The 25,598-nt window shown below is 44.8% G+C and overlaps 1 protein-coding gene across 1 annotated transcript in view; it reads right to left on the bottom strand.

Annotated features, from left to right (window-relative positions):
* Positions 1 to 1,054: 1,054 nt before the first annotated feature.
* Positions 1,055 to 25,598, bottom strand: part of LOC142465092 (dehydrogenase/reductase SDR family member 4-like) — a 43,145-nt gene continuing 18,601 nt past the window's right edge. Inside the window, exons 3-8 of the mRNA XM_075569002.1 lie at positions 20,469 to 20,570; positions 18,708 to 18,778; positions 13,653 to 13,704; positions 7,881 to 8,015; positions 7,739 to 7,794; positions 1,055 to 1,792 (exon numbers count right to left, since the gene is read on the bottom strand). Of these exons, the coding sequence (XP_075425117.1) occupies positions 1,678 to 1,792; positions 7,739 to 7,794; positions 7,881 to 8,015; positions 13,653 to 13,704; positions 18,708 to 18,778; positions 20,469 to 20,570 (531 nt within the window). The 3' untranslated portion in view covers positions 1,055 to 1,677. The remainder of the gene's footprint in view (positions 1,793 to 7,738; positions 7,795 to 7,880; positions 8,016 to 13,652; positions 13,705 to 18,707; positions 18,779 to 20,468; positions 20,571 to 25,598) is intronic.

The raw sequence follows: 25,598 nt of genomic DNA, 5'->3' as shown, positions 1-25,598 counted from the left end.
GCAGCTGAGGGTGGTCTGAGTAGAGAGTCAAAGACAGAAAAGAGACGGCGTGGGTTAGACTTGTGTGTGTTGATTAGTGATGAAAAGTAGGTTTGTTTAGCCTGAAAGAGGGCAGAGTTGAAACAGGATAGCATAAATTTGTAGTGAATGAAGTCTGCGAGCGTATGAGATTTCCTCCAGAGGCGTTCAGAGGAACGAGTGGAGGAACGCAGCATGCGTGTGTGGGAGTTTAGCCAGGGTCTGGGGTTAGAAGGGCGAGGACGGCAGAGAGAAAGTGGGGCATGAAGATCAAGAGAGGAAGATAAGGCAGAGTTGTAGTTCCTGACCAGGTTGTCAGGGTCTGAAGTGGAACTGAGAGAGGAGAGGGAGGAGCGTAAAGTGGAATCAAGAGCTGGTAGGTTAATAGAGTGCAGGTTTCTGCAAAAACGAGGGCGAGATGGAGATGGAGATGGAGAGAAGCGAGAGAGAGAAAATGAGATGAGGTGATGGTCAGAGAGAGGAAAAGGGGAAATGGAGAAGTCGGAGAGAGAGAAGTTTTTAGTGAAAACCAGGTCTAAGTAGTGGCCATCCTTGTGGGTGCTGGCTGCAGTCCACTGTTGAAGGCCAAAAGAAGAGGTTAGAGAAAGAAAGCGGGAAGCCCAAGGGAGAGAGGGGTCATCAATGTGGCAATTGAATGATTGAATGTCCAGATACGCTTACAATCTATGGTGTTGGTGCCTGAAACACAGGGAGATAAAGTGACTTGCCTAAGGTCATAAGAAGCTGACACTGAGAATTGAACATGGTTCCCCTGATTCAAACCCAGTGTCTGTATGTTCAATTGTTCTGTAGGTGGAATTAATTAAAGTTTGTAAATTAGTTTAGATTCCAGAAGAAAAGAAAATACAGTAGTATGTATGTTCCAAATAAAATATTGTAGTAGGACACTTTGACCCAGATTTACTAAATAAGTAGTTCAGCAGGATGAATTCTTAGGTCGCTAACTACCAAATACCACAAGAAAGTACACTTGGGCAGGCAGATGATGGAAAATAAGAGGCACAGAAAGGTCAATAGGTGTGAACAGCAAATGAGGACAAGAGACTAAACACAAGAGACAAGGAGGCTTGAAACAATAGTAATAACTGAAATGAGTGATTGCATTGTATTTTTTTATTTTGTAGTATTGCTATCACTGTTACAAATTATGACAAAGCAACATATTCAACTTTGTGCCTAGAATGCATTTGGCAACTTGCTCTTGTCTTCCATAAAGCAGTACTGACTTTTCCACTGATCATCACTCATGAAGTACTGAATATGCCCCTATGTTTCACCAAGACAAGTTCTTTATCAATGTTACTTCAACTGGATATTTATGAGGATAACCTTGCAAACATTGTATGTTAGCCCAAACTTCATTAGGATAACATTGTAATCAAAATTATTGAGCCAAACTGTTTCCATGCCAAGATCATCTTGCACCTTTTATAAATCATCTTGCCTGTTACAGCCATTGTTACACCAATCATATATTGCTTAAAACGTAATTACCATATTAAATTTAAATGATGGAAACAAGACTAGTAACTTTGTTCCCTAGGAGAATAATCAGACATAGAATAAAAGTGAGCTTTGAAATATAAGAATAGAGTACATGCAAACACTTATCTAGTCTTGTCTTCATACAAAGACTTTTCAGAGTCGCCCATGGGACCCTCCAGAAACTACAATGTTTTCACCATTGATATAAGAAGCATCTGGAGAGCAAAGAAATGATGCAATCCCTACGCATTCCTCTGGTTCCCCAATCCTAAAGAAAAGGTCATAAAAGAAATATCAGTACATTTATAGAACAGAAATGAGTGAAACAGTCCAAAATGCATTTGAAACAAAAATAATTTATTTCTGCAAAGAAGAAAAAAGTTAGAAGCGCAGTCAAAATGGGGTTGTGGTCAAACTAAACACCTTTATTAAAAATCGTGTCCCAGGGATCACCCTCTAGGACAACAAAAACATAATGATCAATACATAAATGATAATGTTAAAAACTGTGCAGATGAAGCTGTTGTGCAATTGCACTCAATGGGTCTCCAAAGGGTTAAAAACGGGAATAACCCGGTAGAAAGTCAGAGTCCTGCAAGCTGTGCACTGCCCGGGCAGGATTTGGTATAGTGGGGTACCCCAGGGTTGAGCCAATGCTCAATATGCTCACCCTGAATTCACTGCTGGTCCGTGGGGGTCCGGTAGTTTCCTTCAATCCCGAAATCTGCTCCGGTACACGCTGCACAGATGCACGATGGCACACGATACCACACAGACCTCCGGGTGTCCGGGTCTGATGTCACTTCCGGCTGTGACGCACAGACCCTTCCCGGTAGTCTCTGGGCTGCGTCTGTCAGCTCTCCTCCTCCTGGTGGTTGCCGATGAACAGGCAAACAAGCTTGATCAGGTGCTACTGGCTGGAGCCCAATGTATGATGTTACTTGCTCCGCTCCACTGCACTGAATGAGAGCAAACACCATATGCTCCTCCTCCTATGCGTTTTACCATTAGATGGCTTCTAATGATGTTACTTGCTCCGCTCCACTGCACTGAATGAGAGCAAACACCCTATGCTCCTCCTCCTACGCGTTTCACCATTAGAAGCCATCTAATGGTAAAACGCATAGGAGGAGGAGCATAGGGTGTTAGCTCTCATTCAGTGCAGTGGAGCGGAGCAAGTAACATCATACATTGGGCTCCAGCCAGTAGCACCTGATCAAGCTTGTTTGCCTGTTCATCGGCAACCACCAGGAGGAGGAGAGCTGACAGACGCAGCCCAGAGACTACCGGGAAGGGTCTGTGCGTCACAGCCGGAAGTGACATCAGACCCGGACACCCGGAGGTCTGTGTGGTATCGTGTGCCATCGTGCATCTGTGCAGCGTGTACCGGAGCAGATTTCGGGATTGAAGGAAACTACCGGACCCCCACGGACCAGCAGTGAATTCAGGGTGAGCATATTGAGCATTGGCTCAACCCTGGGGTACCCCACTATACCAAATCCTGCCCGGGCAGTGCACAGCTTGCAGGACTCTGACTTTCTACCGGGTTATTCCCGTTTTTAACCCTTTGGAGACCCATTGAGTGCAATTGCACAACAGCTTCATCTGCACAGTTTTTAACATTATCATTTATGTATTGATCATTATGTTTTTGTTGTCCTAGAGGGTGATCCCTGGGACACGATTTTTAATAAAGGTGTTTAGTTTGACCACAACCCCATTTTGACTGCGCTTCTAACTTTTTTCTTCTTTGCTGTTACGGTCTTATCAGGGACTGGGGTTCCCTGATTCAAGAAGCTGCGTCATTTATTGGGTTGTGGCTATCTTACTCATCTACTACTGTTAGCAAGACCCTACAGTATACACACCGGACTGGTTCATGTCACATGTTTTTTGTTTTTGTTTTTTTGCAATTTGCTTTAACACATAGCCCATATTCACAGTTACATCCCATTTGGCGCATTTTTATTTTTGTTTTTTCCTGTATAATTTATTTCTAAATGTTTTGCAAAGTATCAAAAGGATACAAATGTAGCTAAATGAACTTTAGATTTAACACATTTTCAGTGAAATATTCCTAGACAGTGAGATAACATGGTGTGTGCAAAAATTTACAGTCTCCGCATTAAGCGACTCTAGACAGTTGTATGCATTAACTTTGCATAACATTGAAGAACGTACAGTATAGTATATCGAAAAAGTGGGAGGTGGATATTACACAGAGGTGGAATATACAGGTCAAACCAAGATTACTATGTTTATGTGCTTTATGTATAATTGCTAATATTGGATTGAGTTTTAGACAAATATTTGATATTTTGCCTTGGGCAAACAAGCTATGTCCCAATAACTTGTGAAAACAACATTGCAGCGGTGCGCAAACTGGGGGGGGTGGGAGATTTGTCTGGGGGGGCACGGGCAGTTGCAGAGGTCCCGCGCTCCTCCTCAAGGCATTTCAATTAATGCCAGGGGATCTCATGAGGCCTCTGCAACATAAAACTTTTCCAGGATTCAGACGCATCGCCATGGCAACATGGCATAAAATTACGCCGCGGGGTCATGTGACGTCACTGGCGTTATTTCATGCCGCGGGTCACGTGACCTGACATTACGTGACCCCGGAGCATCCTTTGATGTGGATGCCAGGTAGGAGAGAGAGCGCGAGACCGGGGGACGCAGCATCAAATGTTTGTGCTCCCCTGATTTAGGGTATCTTTATATATATAAGTCAATGTTTTGACATACAGTAAAATCCCAACCAGTAGCAAATGTAAATGGTGTTGTACAAACAAAAAAAAATACTGATATATATATATGCAGCTCAACCCTGTTATAGTGCGATCCGCTACAATGCGGATCTGCTTATAATGCGGTCTAAACATGGCTCCCGATTTAAAAACACCTCCTTTCGCCGCGCGAGGACTTACCGGCATCTGCATTTCTCTCCTGTCTGCAGCTCTCGGCTCTCTACTGTGGACTTCTCGAGTGCAAAGGAGGTGGGTCACATGACACACACATCCCCCTACACCATGTGCTAATAGACACATCCTCACACTATGTGGGAGTTGAACATGAAATGAAAATGAAAACATTTTATATAATACACATGCAGAAATTGAACTCAGGACCGTCCATCACTTACTAGACCAATTCTTTACCTGCTACACAACAACATTGGTGTGATGTCACTGACTATAAATATACTTAACCTCTGAAGCACAGGGCGGTGAACTGCACTGTGTACAATATGTTAAGTATGCTTTAGAGCCTTTGACATCACACAATCTCTGTGGCTTGGGGGTATAGAATTGGTCTAGCATATGAAAGATCAAGGGTTCTATTCCTGTATGATATGGTATAATTTATATATTAATTGATAAATTATACATTGTAAATACATTATTATAATTTATCAATTATTATTTTATTTATTTTATAATATTCCTACTAACCTCACTTAATATCTGAGCCCTATTAATAATAACCTCACAAGAAGTCTACGAGCGGAAAGAGTAGAGAAATGCAGATGCCGGTAAGTCCTCACGTGTCTAAATTTGCAGCGGACACAGCGGATCAGCTCCAGCTCGTGGCAGGAGCTATATGTGGGTACCATCTAATCAGGTGCACCCTGTTTGTTCCGGACTCCCCCACCCCCGTGGTTGATTCCCAACAGAGATTTCTCTCCAATGAGTGTCTGTTTTTTAATCCTGTAAGTGCAATTCCTTGGGGATGCTTGTTTTATTAAATGCATTATTATGCTATACAGTTACATGCTATGGAACCTGCGCTTCTTTTTGTTTTTTGTTCTTAGGTATTATAGTGGTTGGCTATTCCACTTCATATGAAGCTGCAAAGTGCCCCTAGGATCTGTTTGTTGTGACTATTCCCTCTCTGTATCTTCACCAAGTGGAACATTTTTGGACTTATCCTTTTATATATATATTTTTTTTCACTGGTCACGTTATGGTTAATTTCAATGTATAGTATAGTTTAATATATAATTATTCCACAATTTAAGTTTAATATTTAATATCTTTCACCTTTATTCACATTTATTCCACCTTAGCGCTACATCTTTGTGTGTGTTTTATATATATATATATGTTCTTAAAGCCTCCACACTACGCGTTTCGTCTTAATATAAAGACTTTGTCAGGGGAATCATCAGACGAAGTCTTTTCATTAAGACGAAACGCATCGGGTGGAGGCTTTAAGAACATTTCCATAGGCTCTCCCTATTCTCTGGACTGGCAGCATTTATTATCCAGTATTATTATAATATTATCTGCTGGCTGGACATTATCCCCTGCTTCCCCGTCAGTGGATTTATATGCTGTGATGTCACGCTCGCAATCCTGCGAGACTTGAGGGCTAGCAAGGAGTATCGGAAGGCAGCTGCGGACGTATCTGTGTCAACGCGAGGAGTCTCGGCGTTCCACATGGAGCCAGGATAGACCACCATACAGATCAGCAGGGAGGAGAGGATTTTATGTATCCTACATGCCTGATTTACCTGCTACTTTGTAAGTAGCTTTCTACTTTTGCGCAGTTTAGAAAGGAAAGGGGAGGGTTAATTCCCACTTGTGATGCTAACCAGGAGTAGGCAATGTTGAATCATAATATATTATATAAACATCTTCATAGCATAAGACAGTTCATGAGACCAGGATTCCAAATAGTCCAATGTTGAAACACACTCCCATAGACTTGCCACTAGCCATATAGGTAAATCTTATGTGGTTGTCTAGGTAACCGTGTGTGGGACTGATCACATGAATGAAGTAAATAAATTACTCACTGCTGACCTTGGGGATATCCTGGTCCTGTCAAGCGTGCTCCTACCAGGAAACAAGTGGAAGAAATGCAGGAAAACGGCGGTGCATCTACTGCTGCTGTAGAAGATTTTAGACCACAAACTGCAAACTATAGTTTGCAGTTTGTGGTCTAAAATCTTCTACAGCAGCAGCAGATGCACCGCCGTTTTCCTGCATTTCTTCTACTTTTGTGCAGTTAAAAGAATACAAGCGTAGTTCACCATATTCTGTTTCTTTCTCATTTATTCAGAGACTTCATCTATAGATATCAGCAATTGTCCCCAGTCTATTTTATTTCTGGTACTCTGTATATTAGTTATTTATCATTGTTTGCGCCTGTGTTTCTCTTTTTTGTTCCATATATAGTACTATTGTGTATACCGTACTTTCCGGACTATTGAGCGCACCTGAATATAAGCCGCACCCACTGAATTTAAAAAAAAATATTATTTTGAACATAAATAAGCCGCACATGTCTATATGCTGCAGGTGCCTACCGGTGCCGCAGGTGCCTCAATGCTAGAGCGCGCTGCTGCCTGCAGTTCTCTGAGCGGGCTGATCGGGGAGGGGGGAGAGCGGGCTGATCGGGGAGGGGGGAGAGCGGGCTGATCGGGGAGTGGGGAGAGCGGGCTGAATGGGGAGGTCGACCCTTATATTGTGGTTACTCAATTCGCCACACTTTGACTCCCAATTCGCCACAAGTGGCGAATGGCGAAAGGGTTGCCCACCCTGGGTCTAATGAAAGCTTCAGGCCACCAAAAAACTGAGGACGTCACAGAATGTGTTTTTTGGAAAAAAAAAAATTGAAAGCGGGAAAAATCCATATATTAGCCGCGTCATTGTTTAAGCCGCGAGGTTCAAAGCGTGGGAAAAAAGTTGCGGGTTATAGTCTGGAAATTACGGTAGTTAAAACACTGTGGCAGTATTCACTGGTACATGTTTCATGTTTTATTGTGTTAGTTTGCGCATTTAGTTTTTTATAATATCTATATCTATATATATATACATGCATATACACACACATATATACACACACATATATACACACACATATATACACACACATATATACACACACATATATACACACACACATCCATACACACACACACACACACACACACACACACACACACACACACACACACACACACACACACACACACACACACACACACACACACACACACACACACACACAGTCACACACACACACACACACACACACACACGCACGCACGCACGCACGCACGCACACACACACACACACACATATATATATAATATATATATAATATATATATATATATATATATATATATACTCACACAAACTATATAACTCCGTCACATTGATTTTTCGAGATCTGATGATAACTCCGTTAAAGTATGTTCTCATACCTAGGTATGCCATAATATGTCATCATTTCTTTCTCCTGCTTGGGTGTTTTTCTAAACTACAAAACACAAATGGGACATATTAAGTAAAGGTTATCCACATCTTTTTATTCATTACACTTTTATTTTGCTCCCTCACACTTACCACATTACTGAAACGTGTGTTGATTCCTCCGAATGCCAGACCATTCACTCGAATGTTCATCGGCTGCAATGCCATTGCCAGCACCTGGGTGAGACTAAGTAGTGCTGTCTTACTTACGCAATACGCACCGAAATTCTAAGTAAAATAAAAAGAAAATAAAGGAAGGTGAATAAGGATTTGAAAATAACAGAAGAGAAATAGATATAAATTTCTGTATGTGCTTGATTTTCCTCGGAGGAAAATAACTTGTGTTGCAGTATACTAAAATCCTGACAGACCATGAGGGCTATAAAGGGGAAACATGGGTATTGTACCATTGAGTTCATACAAAGAGGGACAGTTGCACCTACATTGCTTATCATCTATTAATAAATACATACTGTAGTACATTTTTTTTAGACAGTTTGAATAAGTGAGGTTAAAAAACAAGCTAAATGACACATAAATTAAGGGATATCCTGATAGGGATAGCATGATATCATATAGCCTGATAGAGATAGCCTGGTATTATTCCTGTGACCACACAAGATTGCCTACATTAGCTTATCACAGCTTTCTACAGCTGCTCTACACTGATAACTAGCTGCAAGTCTTACCATGATAAGTCATTAATTCAATACTGTGAGAGAGAGGATATCTTGCTGTGGTCACAAAACAAGTAAGGGGCTGAGACCTTCATTATTACCTTCACCGTGCGATCAAATATTCCACAAATGGCTTTTGCTTTTCTGAACCTAATGTAATGATTCATACTGCATCAGTCCAAATTGTTTTATTGAATGCACTCATAGAAAAAACAAAATGCATATTTATAACATGTGATACTGTACATATATCTCCTTATTTCAACAGATTTTTATTTTTATATAAATACCAATACAACATAATTTTATCAGTTCATTCTTTGAAATCTGGTCAAATGCAAGTGTATATAATTTAGCATAACTTAGCAAATATGGCTCTGTATGAGCAATAGCTATTCGCAGTGGTGGGATTAACCCATGAAACTAATTGTCTTATTGTATGCAAATACTAGTGCTGTGTTTAAGTGAGGTTTAAATGGTGAAGGGTGAATGACCATTTCTAATCATAATTATAAAGAAGGCGCTGCCCTTGTGTCACTACCCTGAATAAAGTGAACCTCTTTTTTATATGTGTACTGTGCACTAAAGTTAAACTCTAAGGGGTCTTTTCTAGTAGCCTCGATGACTTACTCAGAGGATTTTGTGTAATTCTCTCAAAAATTTGCAAGGTTGCTATTCAGAAAGCCACGGTGAGTTGGTGAAATCGTGCGGGGAAAGCATTTTAACGTGATTTCTGGCTCCTGGCCAAATACATTGCATGGGAGCTGGCGAGAAGCCCAAGCTTGCAATATTTAGAAAATCCTGCAATTCCAGTAGCCTTGATATTCTCATCGGGGCGCTGGAATTGTGATTTTATCAAAGATTGTTAGAGAGAGAAAGGATGTGTGAGAGGGACTTAGAAAAAAATGCATTTTTCCTGCATCGGATAGATGCCGGGACTCTCCGGAGCTGATACACATTAATACCAGCACCAGAGAGCCCCGGTATCAATCCGGTGCAATAAAAATAAATTAAGAGGCAGCTTCATTAACTTAGCAGCAAACTGTTAAGGAAATGAAGGGGTTAAATACCAATGCCATGTTTATTGTGGGTAACGGGGGTGGGTGAAGGTGGTATTTAGTCCACGGTGGGTATTTAGGCCTTATGGGGGGCTTGTGGGAGGAGTTGACCCCTTCATTTTTACCTTAGTTGTTAATACCGCAAAGTTAATGAAGGGGTTAACCCTTCCCGTTATCCACCCGGTAGGTATAAGCACCCACTGCGGGTCAAATGCCACCTTCACCCACCCCCGCTACCCACAATAAACATTCAAACAAAATACAAACACAATATTAGTTATTAAACCCATTCATTGCCAGTATGGTTACCTATGCCCTCAATGGGAGCAAAGATAACCCCAGTGTCAAGGAATGGACACCACCTCTACCCACAAAAACCATAACATTACAGTGCCATAATGGGCAAAATTATTGTTATCCAGATATGGATAACAGTGCATTTGCCCATCAAAATAAAACATTAGCCAGTCAGCAGAAAGAAAATAAAACTTCTACTTACCTCTGTCAGGATGAAGGTTGTCCTCATCACCATCCTCTGCATCCATGTCCTCCATTGGCCGGAAAAGAACAATAAACAATAAAATCTAATGGCCCCTAATCCCTTAATCACCTTAGCCGCTAAATTAATTAAGGGGTTAACCCCCTTCCCCCGCTACCAACAAAGGCGGCCTAACCACCCACCCCAAGGCAAATATCCCCACCCTCTTCCCATTGATTGGCACAGTGGTACATCATGCCCATATAATATGGCCATGATAAGACACTATAGCAGTCAAAAGGTAACCTAAAAAAAAAAAATACAGCGCCAAAGACACAACAATAAAAGAAATACCCAAGCACCTAAACACCAGAAGAAGAAAAGAACAAAAAAAGCCAAAACACACCAATAAAATTAATCTAACACCAAAACACAAAAAGAATAAAATTCATCTAATACCAAATCACCTGAATAATTAAATTAATCAAACCCCTAACCAACAGAACAATTAACTAAATTAAATGCCTAAACAATCCTAAAATGTAACAAAAACAAAACCTAAGAAAACATAACAATTTACTCAAAACAACCATTTGCCAAAAAATTCATTGGCTGTCACTGTATTTATATATACCCTAATGGGGCATAGATAAATACATTAGCTGTCAATGGGCAAACAAAAACATTAACAAAAAAATACAATACAAAAACCTGATAAAATAAAATTACATAGATTTTATATTTTTCTTATCTTTAGAAGTCTTCACCCTCCAGATCCCGGCATATCAGGAAGCTCTTGATCGGCGACGTGATCTTCTGCAATGATCCCTGAGCCTCTGCATCAGGTAAAACCAATCCTCTTTCTTCTTTTCTTGTAATACATTGTCACGTGACGTGGTGTATTTAAACATTGCATGAGGATACAGGCACCCCATATCGGGGCCTGTATCTCTAGAAGCAGGGGTTCCCTGGACCAGAAATCAATTTGGTTCTGCTCCGGAGACCCCTGCTCATGCACACTAGTATTAAAATTAAAATAAGAAAAGCTTCATTACCTTAGTAGCTAGCCACTAAAGCAATAAAGGAGTTAAACTTCAATAGCTTGTTTATTGGGGGCAGAGGGGGTGGAGGAAGGGGGTAGTTGAACATAGGAGTTACCGTCACCCCATATCGGGGCTGTATCCTGGGACCTGAAATCAACGTGTTCTGCTCCAGAGACCCCCTGCTCATGCACACAAGTATTAAAATGAAAGTAAAAACACTGTGATTGCTTCCGAGAGATTTGAAGGGAGAGGTGACTCTCTCTGTGCAACTCTCTATGCAGCTCTGCAGCCAGATCGTACGGGGGAGAACTTAGAAAAAATCTCAGGTGAGTTTGCTGTTTCGCCGAACGGTTTGGGCATTTTCCCACAGCATGGTTTGAGAGGGGTTCAGATTCTTTCTGAATACCATGATAACTCAACGGACAAGAACATGCCAAACCTTGCGATGTAGCAGAAAACTCATCAAACTACTAGAATACGCCCCTAAGCCTTTAGGGCATGATCACTGTTCCTGTAAAATGATATGCATATATTTGTGTGTGTTTGTGTCTATGAACAGTGTGTGTGTGTCTATGTGTGTGTGTGTGTGTATGTGTCTATGTACAGTATACATGTGTGTGTCTGTGTGTGTGTCTATGTACAGTATACGTGTGTTTGTGTCTGTCTATTGTGACAAACGCCCCTCTTTGTAGCGCTGACATCTGTCAGGGATCTTCCCGACAGTCTTCTAGGGTTGATTATATGAATAACCGGATCATACAAAGCATTACGTTGTTTAACTCAGGCTTCTGTCTGCTTTATTTTCATCCCAGTAAGGGACTGCAGCTTTAGTAGGTGTAGGCAGAAGGCACTCAGATATTAACCTTCAGCAATTTACTCATATCACTGTTATAATATTTCACACACTGTCACTTTAAGAAACAAAAATAAATCATATAAAGAAATCCTATCTGATTCAGGGATCTAACTACACAGCAGAATCAGCCTCTCTAACTTTTGCTGGGCCAACTAACCTGATTTCCCAGCTTAAAACAATACCCTCTCATTTAGGGTCAGTAGATACAGCATACATTCTTTAGACACAGTAATAAACATTTCTTTGGCTTATCTGTTCGTGGTGGGGAACTCGGGCCCAAGTGTCCAGGCAAATATTCTGGAACTGCGATACTTGAAGGGGGCGTCCTCCCCGAACTGGATGCAGGGGAGCAGCGATACCCCCAGCCTCCAGGCTCTAAGAAGAGAGAGTGAAAAGCAACCCTCTCTGCTCTAAATACCGGTTCTAGTGATCAGGAGAGCAGGTGAGGGAGAACTAGACACATTGTAAACTGTGGTCTGGATTTTCCATCCACCAACCCGAGTTAATGGAAGCTGTAGAACGGATTATTTTGCACTATTCCTGCACTTTCTGACCTAAAACCGGGCAGAAAGCTGCCTAATATCTTTGGACTATGTCATACTATGTACAGTATACATGTGTGTGTGATTTCTGTCTGTAACAGGGAATTAACATTGTCTCAATGAGGCTTCACTAGAAACCTCAGTGGTCTGAGGAATTCAGCAGGGAGCTGGTTAATTTCAACTAAAGACAATTAACCAGTCTCCACCTGGCTAATCAGAGCTGTAGAAAAGCATCCTGTAGGAAACTGCTGAGAGAGACTCCTGAGCACAGTCACAACTGTGCTGACAGAGGAGAGAGTCATGAGCACACAGAAGGGTTGTGTGCTGACAGCAAGACATCAGTTGACCAAACCTCTATTTCTATACACAGAGGACTCAGGAACCTGCCAGAGGCTGGCCCCTCAAGCAGACAACTATCCAGACCCAGAGACTGACATAAAGTGCCACCTGCTTTGAGGTTCCTCTTGAGACTCTGGGTTGATAGGCTATTAAGGGGGTTTTCCTCCCAGTCTTGCAGATAGGGACTGGGGAAGTGTTAGCTCTTACACAGGGATAGGATGTGTATTTGTTTATTTCATATGCTTTGCCTTGTTTAAAGTCACATGTTGAATAAAGCCATATTTTAATTTCCTCAAAACTTTTTCCCTGAATGTACCTCTGCACATGTCTTAGGCCTCGGGCATGGTCAGCGCCCCATGCTGACGCGCGCTGGTACTTACCAGTGAGCCCCTACAGCTGCAAGGGGCTCGCCTATGCTTCCGCAAGCGTGCGGAAGCATAGGTCTTAGGTAAATTTTAAATTCAAGCGCTTGCCGGAGAGCAGGGCCGGTCACGTGAGCGTTTCGCCCAATGAGGGCGAACAAGCTCCGTGACGTCACTGGCCCGCCCGCCGACACGCCCCCGGACGGCGCGCTGTCTAAGGCCAGGGAATGCACCCGCTTTCCCTCAGCCTCAGCGCGCCTCCGCACGCCAGCAACGACCCTGGACAAGGCCTTACAGTGTCTATGTACAGTATATGTGTACCTGTTTGTGTGTGTATATACAGTATGTTCAGTACACTTATGTGTGTGTATGTAATGTATATGTGTGTGTATGTGTATGTACAATTTACGTGTGTGTGTTTATGTATAGTTTACATGTGTCTATGTACAGTGTAGAGAGAGAGAGAGAGAGAGAGACAGAGACAGAGAGAGTTAAGACAGCATGACTTACCGGATGTGGTCTGAAAGCTGCAAGAGAAGTACATATAATAATAGATCCACCCCTATAAATAAAAAAAGACAGTCATAAGAATAATATATACAGTATACAGTAGATCTTATCATAATTATAGACTACAATAAAGGGCAATATTCAGAAAATTAGCACTTTCATATTTCAGTGCTTGACAAAGATATTTAGATTGTCTGGAAATGTGCAAAAGTAGTGAATTGAAATGCTCTGTTATGTTGATATTAGATATGTTCAATGTGCAATTAATCTGTTTTGTTTCAAAAAGTGCTCACATTTTGGAAAACATATGAATGTACTTTTTTTGACATAGAACTTCCCCTGTCTAATGGCTTTGCTGGAAAAGCTGGTTAATCTGTAGCCTGATGCAATTATTCAGTTTCCACTTGGCTCATTAGCAGACTTAAAAAACCCTGCAATAGTGACTACACAGAGACTCTCTGATTCAGGAAGCTGGGTGCACTTGGACCGCACAAGAGTGACCTTGCTGCTCTCTCTGATCCAGCAAGGTTCTGGATCTTTCAAGAGAGGAGAGACCACCCTGCAGCTTGAACCTTCAGAACCCCTACCCCAACAAGGAGGAAGGCAGGGACCTCAGTTTGAACTTGTGGTTTATTGTTTGGTAAGGGGCTTAGTCCCCCAACCCACAGCTAGCAACTAAGCTCTGTGCAGTCAGCACTCCATGCGGAGCTAGGTATCTTTATATTTGTTTACGCATATGCTGAACAAAAGTAATATTTTATGATACAGCTTTGAGCAAAATAAAACCCCACCTTTATTTTCCAAAAGCAGTCACCTATTTTAAATCTCTGCACACATCTCCTACACTTATAAAAAAATATTTTTATAAGATTGCATGTCCTGATCTGTACTGCACCGACACACTTTATTCGAGCAAATACCCAGTATGTACCTGGCAGATACCTGGAATGCGCCGCTCCTCACCTCTGACAAGCCCCGTTGCATTTGCCTTCCCAGCCTGGGTTCATGCCTGGCTGACGGGCGGCTGATCTGTTAAATGATAATGATCAGGATTTAATAGGCTGCAATGCTTCGCGTGTCTACCAGATGGCATAAATTCATGAATTGTAATGCAGTATATATATATATACTGTGCAGTATTGCAGCCAGCGGGAATAAAATGCTTCAATCCCTGCCTGGAAAATAACCCAATGCACTCGGGCAGAAAACAGTCACAAACCTCAATACACCCGGGTATACCCGAATTCGTGGGACTAGCCGAGCTTGAATAAAGTGTGTCGCCAGTGTATGATTGGATTACTGTTTGATTTTAATTGCTAAGTGTAGATTTTGAAACAGAAGCAGTTGGAACAAGGAAGGTGTGAACCAAGGTATAGTATATTGAAGTACACTAAATTGTTAGCGCTTTTAACTCCAAAGTTGCAACAATGAGCAGGATTAAGAATGCCACTCAAAGCACATCGTGCCACGTGTACCACTGTAGGAAGTGTGAGCTGATTGTCTCTATAGAGTTTCAGATTGCTGATCTGAAGAGGCATCTTGCAATATTGAGGTACACTGACAATCTTGAAATGAGGTTAGTGCTCACTGAGCGGCCCAGGCTGGGACTAGTAGTTCAGAGGGTAGCGCACCGCTGGTCTATGATACTTAGATTTTCCAAAAGCTTTTGATACAGTTCCACACAAGAGGTTAGTGTACACAATAAAGCAAATTGAGCTCAGTAAAAATATTTGCACCTGGATTGAAAACTGGTTAAAGGATAGACAGAGAGTTGTCATAAATGGAACTTTTTCAGGTAGGGCTTAATTTGTGAGTGGACTACCTCAAGGATTTGTACTGAGACCCAGGGCCATGCTCTTCTCATTATGGCTCAGAAACGTCAAATGGCGTTGAATTGGCATGACCACCCACTACCCCCATGACCGCAACGCGGTGCCACAATACGTCCAATGTCAAATCAATGTGACGCTACAGTACATGGCACCAGCATTACACGTGGTGTTCCGTTGTCATGGCAGCACCATTTGATGTCACAGAGCCATAATGATGGGGGGAGATGCCGAAAGGAGACGCAATGTCGGGAGGAGAAAGTAAGAGTGTTACAGATGCCCTGCGCTCTCCCCTTGGCAATCATTTTAATTGTTGTGGGGGAGAATGTGGGGACTCTGTAACCACGGCACTCGGTGCAGCAGAAAAGCCATTAAGCCGACCCTGCTGGGACCTCCGCTTTTTAACTAGTTCATTAATGACCTTGAGGTTGGCATAGAGAGCAAAATCTCCATCTATGCGGATGACACTAAATTGTGTAAGGTAGTAAAATCAGAGCATGGCATAATTTCGAACAAGAAGAACTTGGCTAGACTAGAAACTTGGGCAGGTAAAAGCAGACGAGGTTTAATACAGATAAATGAAAGGTTATGCATTTGGGGAACAAGAATAAACAGGCAACTTACAAATTGAATGGAGATACATTTAGGAGATGAAACTTTTTCTGCTGCGCGCCCCCGTTCCTGCCCTGCTGGACGCCCCCCTCCTGGGTCATGTCACATCACATGACCCGCAGCGTCATTTGATGCCACGTTACCGTGGCAATCGTGATGTCACATGACCCATGGTCAGACGTCCAGAGCCGGCTGAACCACGGTAAGTAGAGGTTGCATAGGCCTCGCGTGGTCCCCTGGCATTTATTTTAAATGCCTTGGGGAAGAGCGCAGGACCTCTGCAACTGCCCCCCCCCAGACAAATCTCCCACCCACCTGGGGGACGCGCTCCCCAAGTTTGCGCACCGCGGTGGTAGACAGCAGGCTTAGCAATAGTGCCCAATGTCATGCAGTACCTGCAAAGGCAAATAAGATCTTATCTTGCATTAAATGGGCAATCGATGAAAGGGAAGTAAGCATAATTATGCCCATCTAGAAAGAATTAATAAGATCAGACCTTGAATATGAAATATACTTTGGGCACCACTCCATAAAAAAGACATTATGGAACTAGACAAAGTGCAGTGAAGAGCCACCAAATTAATGAAGGGGATAGATAATGTGACTTTTGAGGAGAGGCTAGCTAAATTAGATTTGTTACCATTAGAAAAGAGGTGTCTAAGAGGGGATATGATAACTATATACAAATATATTCGGGGACAATACAGCTTTCAAAAGAACTATTCATCCCAAGGGCAATAAAAACAACACAGGGTCCTTCCTTAATGTTGGAGGAAAGGAGATGTCACCAGCAACAAAGGAAATAGTTATTTACAGTAAGGGCAGTCCAAATGTGTAATTCATTACCCATGGAGGCTGTGATGGTAGATAAAATAGATATCTACAAAAAATGTTGGACATCTTTATATGAAGGAAAGATATACAAGGTTATACCAAATAAGTAAACATTGGAAGGATGTTTATTTATTTATTTATTTATTTATAAAATATTTTACCAGGAAGTAATACATTGAGAGTTACCTCTCGTTTTCAAGTATGTCCTGGGCACAGAGTAAAACAAAAATGTTGATCAAGGGAGTAATCTGATTGCCAATATTTGGAGTCAGGAATGAATTTATTTTTCTCTTATGAGATATCATTAGATTAGATTTCACTGGGCTTTTTGGTTTGCTTCCACTGGGTCAATATACAGCTTTTAGACCACTTGCCTTGAGAATTCTGTACTAAAACCCATCCAATCCTGGGTGATTTCTGAAGAACCTTCAAAAATGTCTGCAGTCAGACTAATGGCCGATCAGATAAACAGCGGGTGTCCCTGTATTTGAATGGGACTCATGCTGTGTGACTACTACCAGGTTGTGAGTCCCATTCAAATGCTGGGACCCCAGCTGTGTTAATTTGATGGGCCATTACAGCCTTCTGTGGACAATCTCACAAGCTACTGTTAGATGGTCATAGATTTTCCAAGGCAAGTGGCCTAACACAGACAGCTGCCTCTGTACTGTAAATAGAAATATAGGATAAGTACAGTATCTGTTATCCTCCTCTACACTACCGACACACTTTATTAGAGTGTGGCCGGTACCGCAAGCCGGGAGATTTCCCGGCTTGCTAGTGGCCGCCCCTCGGCGTGCCGCGCGTCATAGACGCGCGGTCATGCGTCTTCGGGAGCGTGCGCCCCCTGCACGCGCGTCCAGGGGCTCCCCGAGGGAGCCCTGGTATCCCGCGATCGCGGGACAGCGGCAGGGGGTTCCGGGGGACCCGGCGGACCCGGCAGCGGTAGGGAGAGCGCCCCGATCGGAGGGCGCTCTTCCGCTGCTTCGGCGCGCGCCCGTCACTCTCGGGCGCGCGCCAGGCTACTGCTGCGGCCAAGAACGGGCAAATGCTCGAATAAACTTGGCCGCAGCAGTACTATGTAACTTGGTAAGATGAAAAGACTTAAAATAATTATTTTTCAAAGTATGTGTATTTTGAGAGCTACCAACAAGTGATCTTATCATGTTCTCATTATCATGACCTTGACTAACTGAGAGCATACATTGTTGTAGAGCAGGGTTATTTATTCCTCTATTTGGTTTCACTCTGTACGCACAGTGTAAACAGAGTCAGACATGTCAACGTTCTAAGACCAAAATCTGTGAGATAAATGGTTTGTGTACCCACACATTGCATTCAATGGAGTGGGAAAGTCCTAAATGTTATCAGTGAGACTTCATCAAAGTCTATTTAATCACTTTTTCTAACAGAGAGACTGACTGCAAATCTGTGAGACTTACAGAAAATTGTGAGAGTTGACAGGCATTTGCTAAACAGTGCTCTCCTGGAGGGACAAGGTAGATCAAGATTGGTAACATATTATTCAAGAATGTCCAGTGGTTAAGAAGCTAAGAACAGAGAGCCATCCCTGGCCTGCTTTTTATAATATCCCACAACACAAATGTATTATAAATAAATATGAATATTTAGCTTCTTTCGTATATTATACAAATATAATGGGCATCTGTTTGCGTTCATTATGCCAATAGCTACTGAGTCTTCCATAGGTAAACACCTCAAACACATTATAATGCATTATTTTTTATCAAGCCACATCCACGTGTGTGCCTTCTCTTACCCTTGTTTCTGCATATGTGGAACAACCAGTTTTGCCATTAGGAAATATGACGTAACATTCACTCCAAGAACCTGAAATGAAGAGAAATTGAAAGTGACCAGATTCACTAAGCAGTGTTAAATGAGTGAAATGCAAAATAATTCAGTAAAAACAATCTTAACTGAAGAACATGAAGTGTGCAAAGAGCAAAGTATGTGGTCTTTGTAGATCAGAATGAGCACAATTGGTATATAGTAAAGCCTAGCACACTTGCAGTACAATGACATTACTAATATGTACTGTAATTAATGTACTGTTTCACCTAGTAAAGTATCTTCATCAGGGTCACCCTGAAGGTTCTTTATACCGGTTTAGCATCTTTGTGATGCACTAATTAATATGTTCTCTGTGTGCCTGGCTTTTGGTTTTTCTCTGTGGCCAGGATGTAAGCACAATTAAAAAATAGAAAATGCTGAGGAACAAAAGCCATCCCATGAGAGGAGTAATTTTACAGATGCCATAGGTTCCATGAGTTTCTGTCATTGAGTGAGTTAAAATGATTGTTTTTGTTTAGCATTGCAATAATTAAATTATAATTAATGCAAGAGTGCCTAAAATATAGGATTACCGTATTTCCTCGATTAGGCGCCATTGATTGTAAGATGGGCCAATGATGTAGTACTTACAATCGAGGAAATTTTCTTCTCACTTACCAGATTAACCGGCAGTGGCAGGTGAGGTCCATGTCAGCAGAGGAATGAAGTTGACAGCGGGCAGGCGGCGGCAGGAGAGGTCCATGTAAGCGGAGGAATGAAGTTAAGACATCTGGCGACATTGGAGCAGGAAGAGAGTGGCATAGGATAACCGCTGGGGAGGAGCACACTGTAACACCGGAAGTCATACACCGGTCAACTTACGGTGTTACAGCGTGCTCCTCCCCAGTCATTCTCCTATGCCACTCTCCTCCTGCTCCGGTCTGATTGTCTTCTCCTGCTGCCGCCCACCCGCTGTCGTAATCATCGATTCTAAGACGCATCCCAATTTCAGATGTGAAAATGGGAAAAGGGTGCTTCTTCTAATCGAGGCAATACAGTAATACTTGAACACAAATAATTGGTAACCTACTGTCGCGGCTGAGTTTATTCTAACATTTGCCTGGTCTCGGCCGCGACAGATACCGGGCGCGCGCCGAGGTGTCCCGTGCGCGCCTCGGAGGATCGGTCCTCCGATCGAGGCACCCCCTCCCCTCTCCGGGTCCACCGGGTCCCCCGAAGCCCCCCACCGCCATCCCCCACATTAGAGGAACCCAGGGCTCCCTCGAGGATCCCTGGGCACGCGCGTCATGCGTGCACGCTTTCGATGAAGCGTGACCGCGCATCGATGACGCGCGGCACGCCGAGGGAAAAAATCAAGCAAGCCGGGAAACCTCCCGACTTGCGGCTCTAAGCCGAGTTAGAATAAAGGTTCCGCCACTGTATACACACAGAATACAGATGTCCATCTTAATACCATACCCTTGTCATCTTTTCTATGTAATGTACATGCCTGGTTCAAGATGCCAACAATAACAACATTTATACTCAATTAACTCAGTATTTCAAATATTAAACCACGCTTCAAGTTTTCATTTAAAAACAATCCCCACAATTATTTTGCTAGTGATTGCCGAACATTGCAAATTTGACCAATATTACATATATGTTAATATTCATTCCTTTTATTCATTATAACCATTTGCCTATGTTTTTAAAATATATATATTTTATTTATACCAATATTTACCTTATCCCATATTTCTTTAGTAGTCTCCAGTAATGGACCCACAAAGGGGTTAACAGCTGCATTACAGATGAGGACGTTGATTTTACCGTACCGCTTCAGAGCCTGAATAACAATAGAATTAATTGAAGAGGCTTGTCTGCCAAGAGAAAAAAATAACATTTTCCAAAAGAAGACGACATCCGAGAAAGTCATTAGCACAAACCTACTGTATATCGTGTATGAACTCTGCTGTAACTTGCAATTTTCATCATAAATAAAAAGAGTCAATGAAAAGTATTTGGGAAGAAAGATTATTTTAAAATAGTTACATAGTTACATGAAGAGAATAATTTAAAGATCCAAGAATAAAAATGCTGTAGCCTTACAATAGAGAATATTCTCGTAGCTGTGAGTTTGTTCTTGTTAAACCATGCAGTTTGAATGACACAGAAATTGGAAACAAAAGCATATAGAAAACAAGATTAGTATTAAAAGTGCAGGCAATTCAATTCTCACTTACATATGAGTAAAAACAGGCTGAATGCAGTAATGGTCCACAAATGGAAGGAGTCGCGTAGCAAGAAATTGGGCGGTGGCTGCATGTCCAGCAAACAGACGCCCCAAAAATAGGAAGAAGAACTCCAAGGGTCAAGAGGCACAAGCGGAGAGCCGGAAGATACGTCTTTACTACACAGAATTCCCTATGCGTTTCACACAGCAACGGTGATTCATGGTCATAATGCTACAGGAGCTGAACAACATACAATCTCTCAAAAAACAGTTACAAACTGCTCACCAAATAATACAGTATAAAAGAGAGACGGTGCATAGGGAAATAATCATATTTAAACACTTGAAAAAGTGACCAGCAGGGGACACTAAAGCCCTAAATTAGTGCACTCAGAAGTCTGTAGATCAGGAAAGTATTTACTGTATGCACATATTTAAAGAGTATATATATATATATATATATATATATATATATATATATATATATATGTGTGTGTATATACATATGTATGTATATATACATAGTTAAGTTATGGTGGGTAAAACAAAGTGAGAAAACCCCTCCACAGCAAAGCATATAGCAAATTGAATTATTACTGGGAAATGCATGCAAATGAGCACACAGTGCTATATATATATATATATATATATATATATATATATGTATATGTATATGTATATATATATATATATATATATATATATATATATATATATATATATACAGTGTTCGACAATCCTATACATTTACTCGCCCGGGGCAGGTGGATTTAACCCCCGTGCGTGTAAATATTGGCCAAAGCAGCACATGTGTTTTTTTTTTAAATTCCCCCGTTCGCGCTGAAATTTCTCCTGCTCGCGCAAAAAAAAAAAAAAAAACTCCCCCTACCTGACTCCTGATTGGCGCGCGCTCCCAGGCTTTGTGGGCGCGCGGCCAGGCTCTATATGGGCCCGCCCCCAAAAGCGGCCATTCTTTCTGCCTGGAGATCTGTTGGAGGGTAAGTACTCTCCATGCTGCGGCCCCTCTGCTCCTTCCCTGCGATCCCCCTGGTCCCCACATGGCTCCCTACTCCCCACCGCGGCAGCTCTCCTGTCCCCTGCTCCGGTCTCCTTCCCCTCCTCCTGTCCCCTGCTCCACCGATCGATGTCCGGGGCGGGAGGTCACCTCTGCTGCAGCCCGGTTGGCTTGAGGGGGGGGGCTCGGCCCTCACCACGTGCCTCCCAAGCGCCAGCTACCTTCATGATGGCCAGCCGCCGCATGAGGTGGGGGGGGATGTCGGCCTGCCCCCCCCCCCCCACGAGCTTCATGCCGCCGGGGGCTGGGGGGGAAGAAGCAGCCTGCAGCTTGGCCGTGCACTGTGACATGCCGGCGAGGGGAGCAGGGCAGTGGCGGCCACGGCGGGGCTGACTGTCACCTTGGGCGCCCAGTGGGGGATACCTCGCCACGTGCCTCCCACCCACCCTGCTGATTGGGGGGGGGATGTCGGCCTGCCCCCCACACGAGCGGGAGATGGGCGCGGGTGGGCGGGGGAGGAGCGTGGTGCTGGTCGCGGCCTTTCCTCCCCTGTGTGTGTGTGAGAATGTGTATGTGTGTGTGGGAGAATGTGTGTGTGTGTGAATGAATGTATGTGTGTATGGGAGTATGTGTAGGTGTGTATGGGAGTATGTGTATGTGTGTGACACCAGAGGTACCCCCCCAATCAGTAACCTCCCCCCCAGTCAGTAACCCCCATCCAGTCAGTAACCCTCCCCCCAGTCAGATATCTCCCCAAGTCAGTAACCCCCCCAGTCAGTCACCCCCCTGTCAGTCACCCCCCAATCAGTGTCAGTCACCCCCACCCCAGTCAGTGTCAGTCACCCCCCACCCCCAGTCAGTGTCAGTCACCCCCCCACCCCCAGTCAGTGTCAGTCACCCCCCCACCCCCAGTCAGTGTCAGTCACCCCCCCACCCCCAGTCAGTGTCAGTCACCCCCCCCACCCCCAGTCAGTGTCAGTCACCCCCCACCCCCAGTCAGTGTCAGTCACCCCCCACCCCAGTCAGTGTCAGTCACCCCCACCCCCAGTCAGTGTCAGTCATCCCCCACCCTGTCAGTGTCAGTCACCCCCCCCACCCCCAGTCAGTGTCAGTCACCTCCACCCCCAGTCAGTGTCAGTCACCCCCCCACCCCAGTCAGTGTCAGTCACCCCCCACCCCCAGTCAGTGTCAGTCACCTCCCCCCAGTCAGTGTCAGTCACCCCCCACCCCCAGTCAGTGTCAGTCACCCCCCCCACCCCCAGTCAGTGTCAGTCACCCCCCCACCCCCAGTCAGGTCAGTCACCTCCCACCCCCAGTCAGTGTTAGTCACCCCCCACCCCCAGTCATGTCAGTCACCCCCACCCCAGTCAGTGTCAGTCACCCCCCCACCCCCAGTCAGTGTCAGTCACTCACCCACCCACCCCAGTCACCCCTGCCCCATCCAGCCACTCACCCAGAAAACCACTCACCCAGCCCAGTCACTCACCCAGCCTCTCTCTCTCTCTGTGTATCACCCACCCTCTGTGTGTGGTCACCCACCGTTTCTCTCCTCTGTCTCCCCCACACTCTCTCTCTTCCCCCCACACTCTCTCTCTCCCCCCCACACTCTCTCTCCCCCACACACTCTCTCTCTCTCCCCCACACACTCTCTCTCTTCCCACACTCTCTCTCTCTCTCTCTACCCCCCACACACTCTCTCTCTCTCCCACACTCTCTCTCTCTCCCCCCACACTCTCTCTCTCTCTCCCCCACACTCTCTCTCTCTCCCCCACAATCTCTCTCCCTCTCTCCCCCACACTCTCTCTCCCCCACACTCTCTCTCCCCAAACTCTCTCTCCCTCTCCCCCACACTCTCTCTCTCCCACACTCTCTCTCCCCCACACTCTCTCTCCCCCACACTCTCTCTCTCTCCCACACTTTCTCTCTCTCTCTCTCTCTCTCCCCACACTCTCTCTCCCCACTCTCTCTCTCCCCACTCTCTCTCTCTCTCCCACACTCTCTCTCCCCCACTCTCTCTCTCTCTCTCTCTCTCTCTCCCCCACACTCTCTCTCTCCCCCACACTCTCTCTCCCCCACACTCTCTCTCTCTCCCCCTACACTCTCTCTCTCCCCTACACTATATCTATCTCCCCTACACTCTCTCTCTCCACCGCACTCTCTCTCTCTCCCCCACACTCTCTCTCTCCCCACACTCTCTCTCCCTCTCCCCCACACTCTCTCTCTCTCCCCCACTCTCTCTCTCCTCACACTCTCTCTCCCCACACTCTCTCTCCCACACTCTCTCTCTCTCTCTCTCCCACACTCTCTATCTCCCCACACTCTCTCTCTCCCACACTCTCTCTCTCTCTCTCTCCCCCCACACTCTCTCTCTCTCTCTCTCCCCACACTCTCTCTCCCACTCTCTCTCTCTCTCCCCACACTCTCACTCTCTCCTCCCCACACACTCTCTCTCTCTCCCCACACTCTCTCTCCCCTCTCTCTCTCCCTCTTCTCTCTCTCCTCTCCTCTCTCTCTCTCTCTCTCTCTCTCTCTCCCCCCACTCTCTCTCTCTCTCCCACCCCCCCCTCTCTCTCTCTCTCCCCACTCTCTCTCTCTCCCCACTCTCTCTCTCTCTCCCCACTCTCTCTCTCTCTCCCCACACTCTCTCTCTCTCTCCCCCACACTCTCTCTCCCTCTCTCCCCCACACTCTCTCTCCCTCCACACTCTCTCTCTCTCCCACACTCTCTCTCCCCACACTCTCTCTCTCCCCACTCTCTCTCTCTCCCCCACACTCTCTCTCCCCCCACTCTCTCTCTCTCTCTCTCTCTCTCTCTCTCTCTCTCTCTCTCTCTCTCTCTCTCTCTCTCTCTCTCCCCACTCTCTCTCCCCCACACTCTCTCTCTCTCCCCCACCACTCTCACTCTCCCTCTCTCCCCCACACTCTCTCTCCCCACACTCTCTCCCTCTCCCCACACTCTCTCTCCCCAACACTCTCTCCCCACACTCTCTCTCTCTCCCCCACACTCTCTCTCTCTCCCCCACACTCTCTCTCTCCCCCACACTCTCTCTCCCTCTCCCCACACTCTCTCTCCCCACACTCTCTCTCCCCCACACTCTCTCTCTCTCTCAACCCACACTCTCTCTCTCTCTCCCCCACACTCTCTCTCTCTCTCTCCCCGACACACTCTCTCTCTCTCTCTCTCCACCTCACTCTCTCTCTCTCTCCCCACACTCTCTCTCTCTCTCTCTCTCTCTCTCTCTCTCTCCCCCACACTCTCTCTCTCCCCACACTCTCTCTCTCCCCACACTCTCTCTCTCCCCCACACTCTCTCTCTCCCCACACTCTCTCTCCCTCTCTCCCCACACTCTCTCTCCTCCCTCTCTCCCCCACACTCTCTCTCCCCCACACTCTCTCTCCCCACTCTCTCTCCTCTCCCCCACACTCTCTCTCCCCACACTCTCTCCTCCCCTCTCTCCCCCACACTCTCTCTCTCTCTCCCCACACTCTCTCTCTCCCCACACTCTCTCTCCCACTCTCTCTCTCCCCACTCTCTCTCTCCTCCCCCACTCTCTCTCTCTCTCCCCCACTCTCTCTCTCTCTCCCCCACACTCTCTCTCTCCCCCACACTCTCTCTCCCCCACACTC

Source organism: Ascaphus truei, chromosome 13 (assembly GCF_040206685.1).
Source record: "Ascaphus truei isolate aAscTru1 chromosome 13, aAscTru1.hap1, whole genome shotgun sequence".
Taxonomy (NCBI): domain Eukaryota; kingdom Metazoa; phylum Chordata; class Amphibia; order Anura; family Ascaphidae; genus Ascaphus; species Ascaphus truei.
Note: the sequence above shows the minus strand (reverse complement) of the source record. Positions and strands in the feature narration are given on the sequence as shown.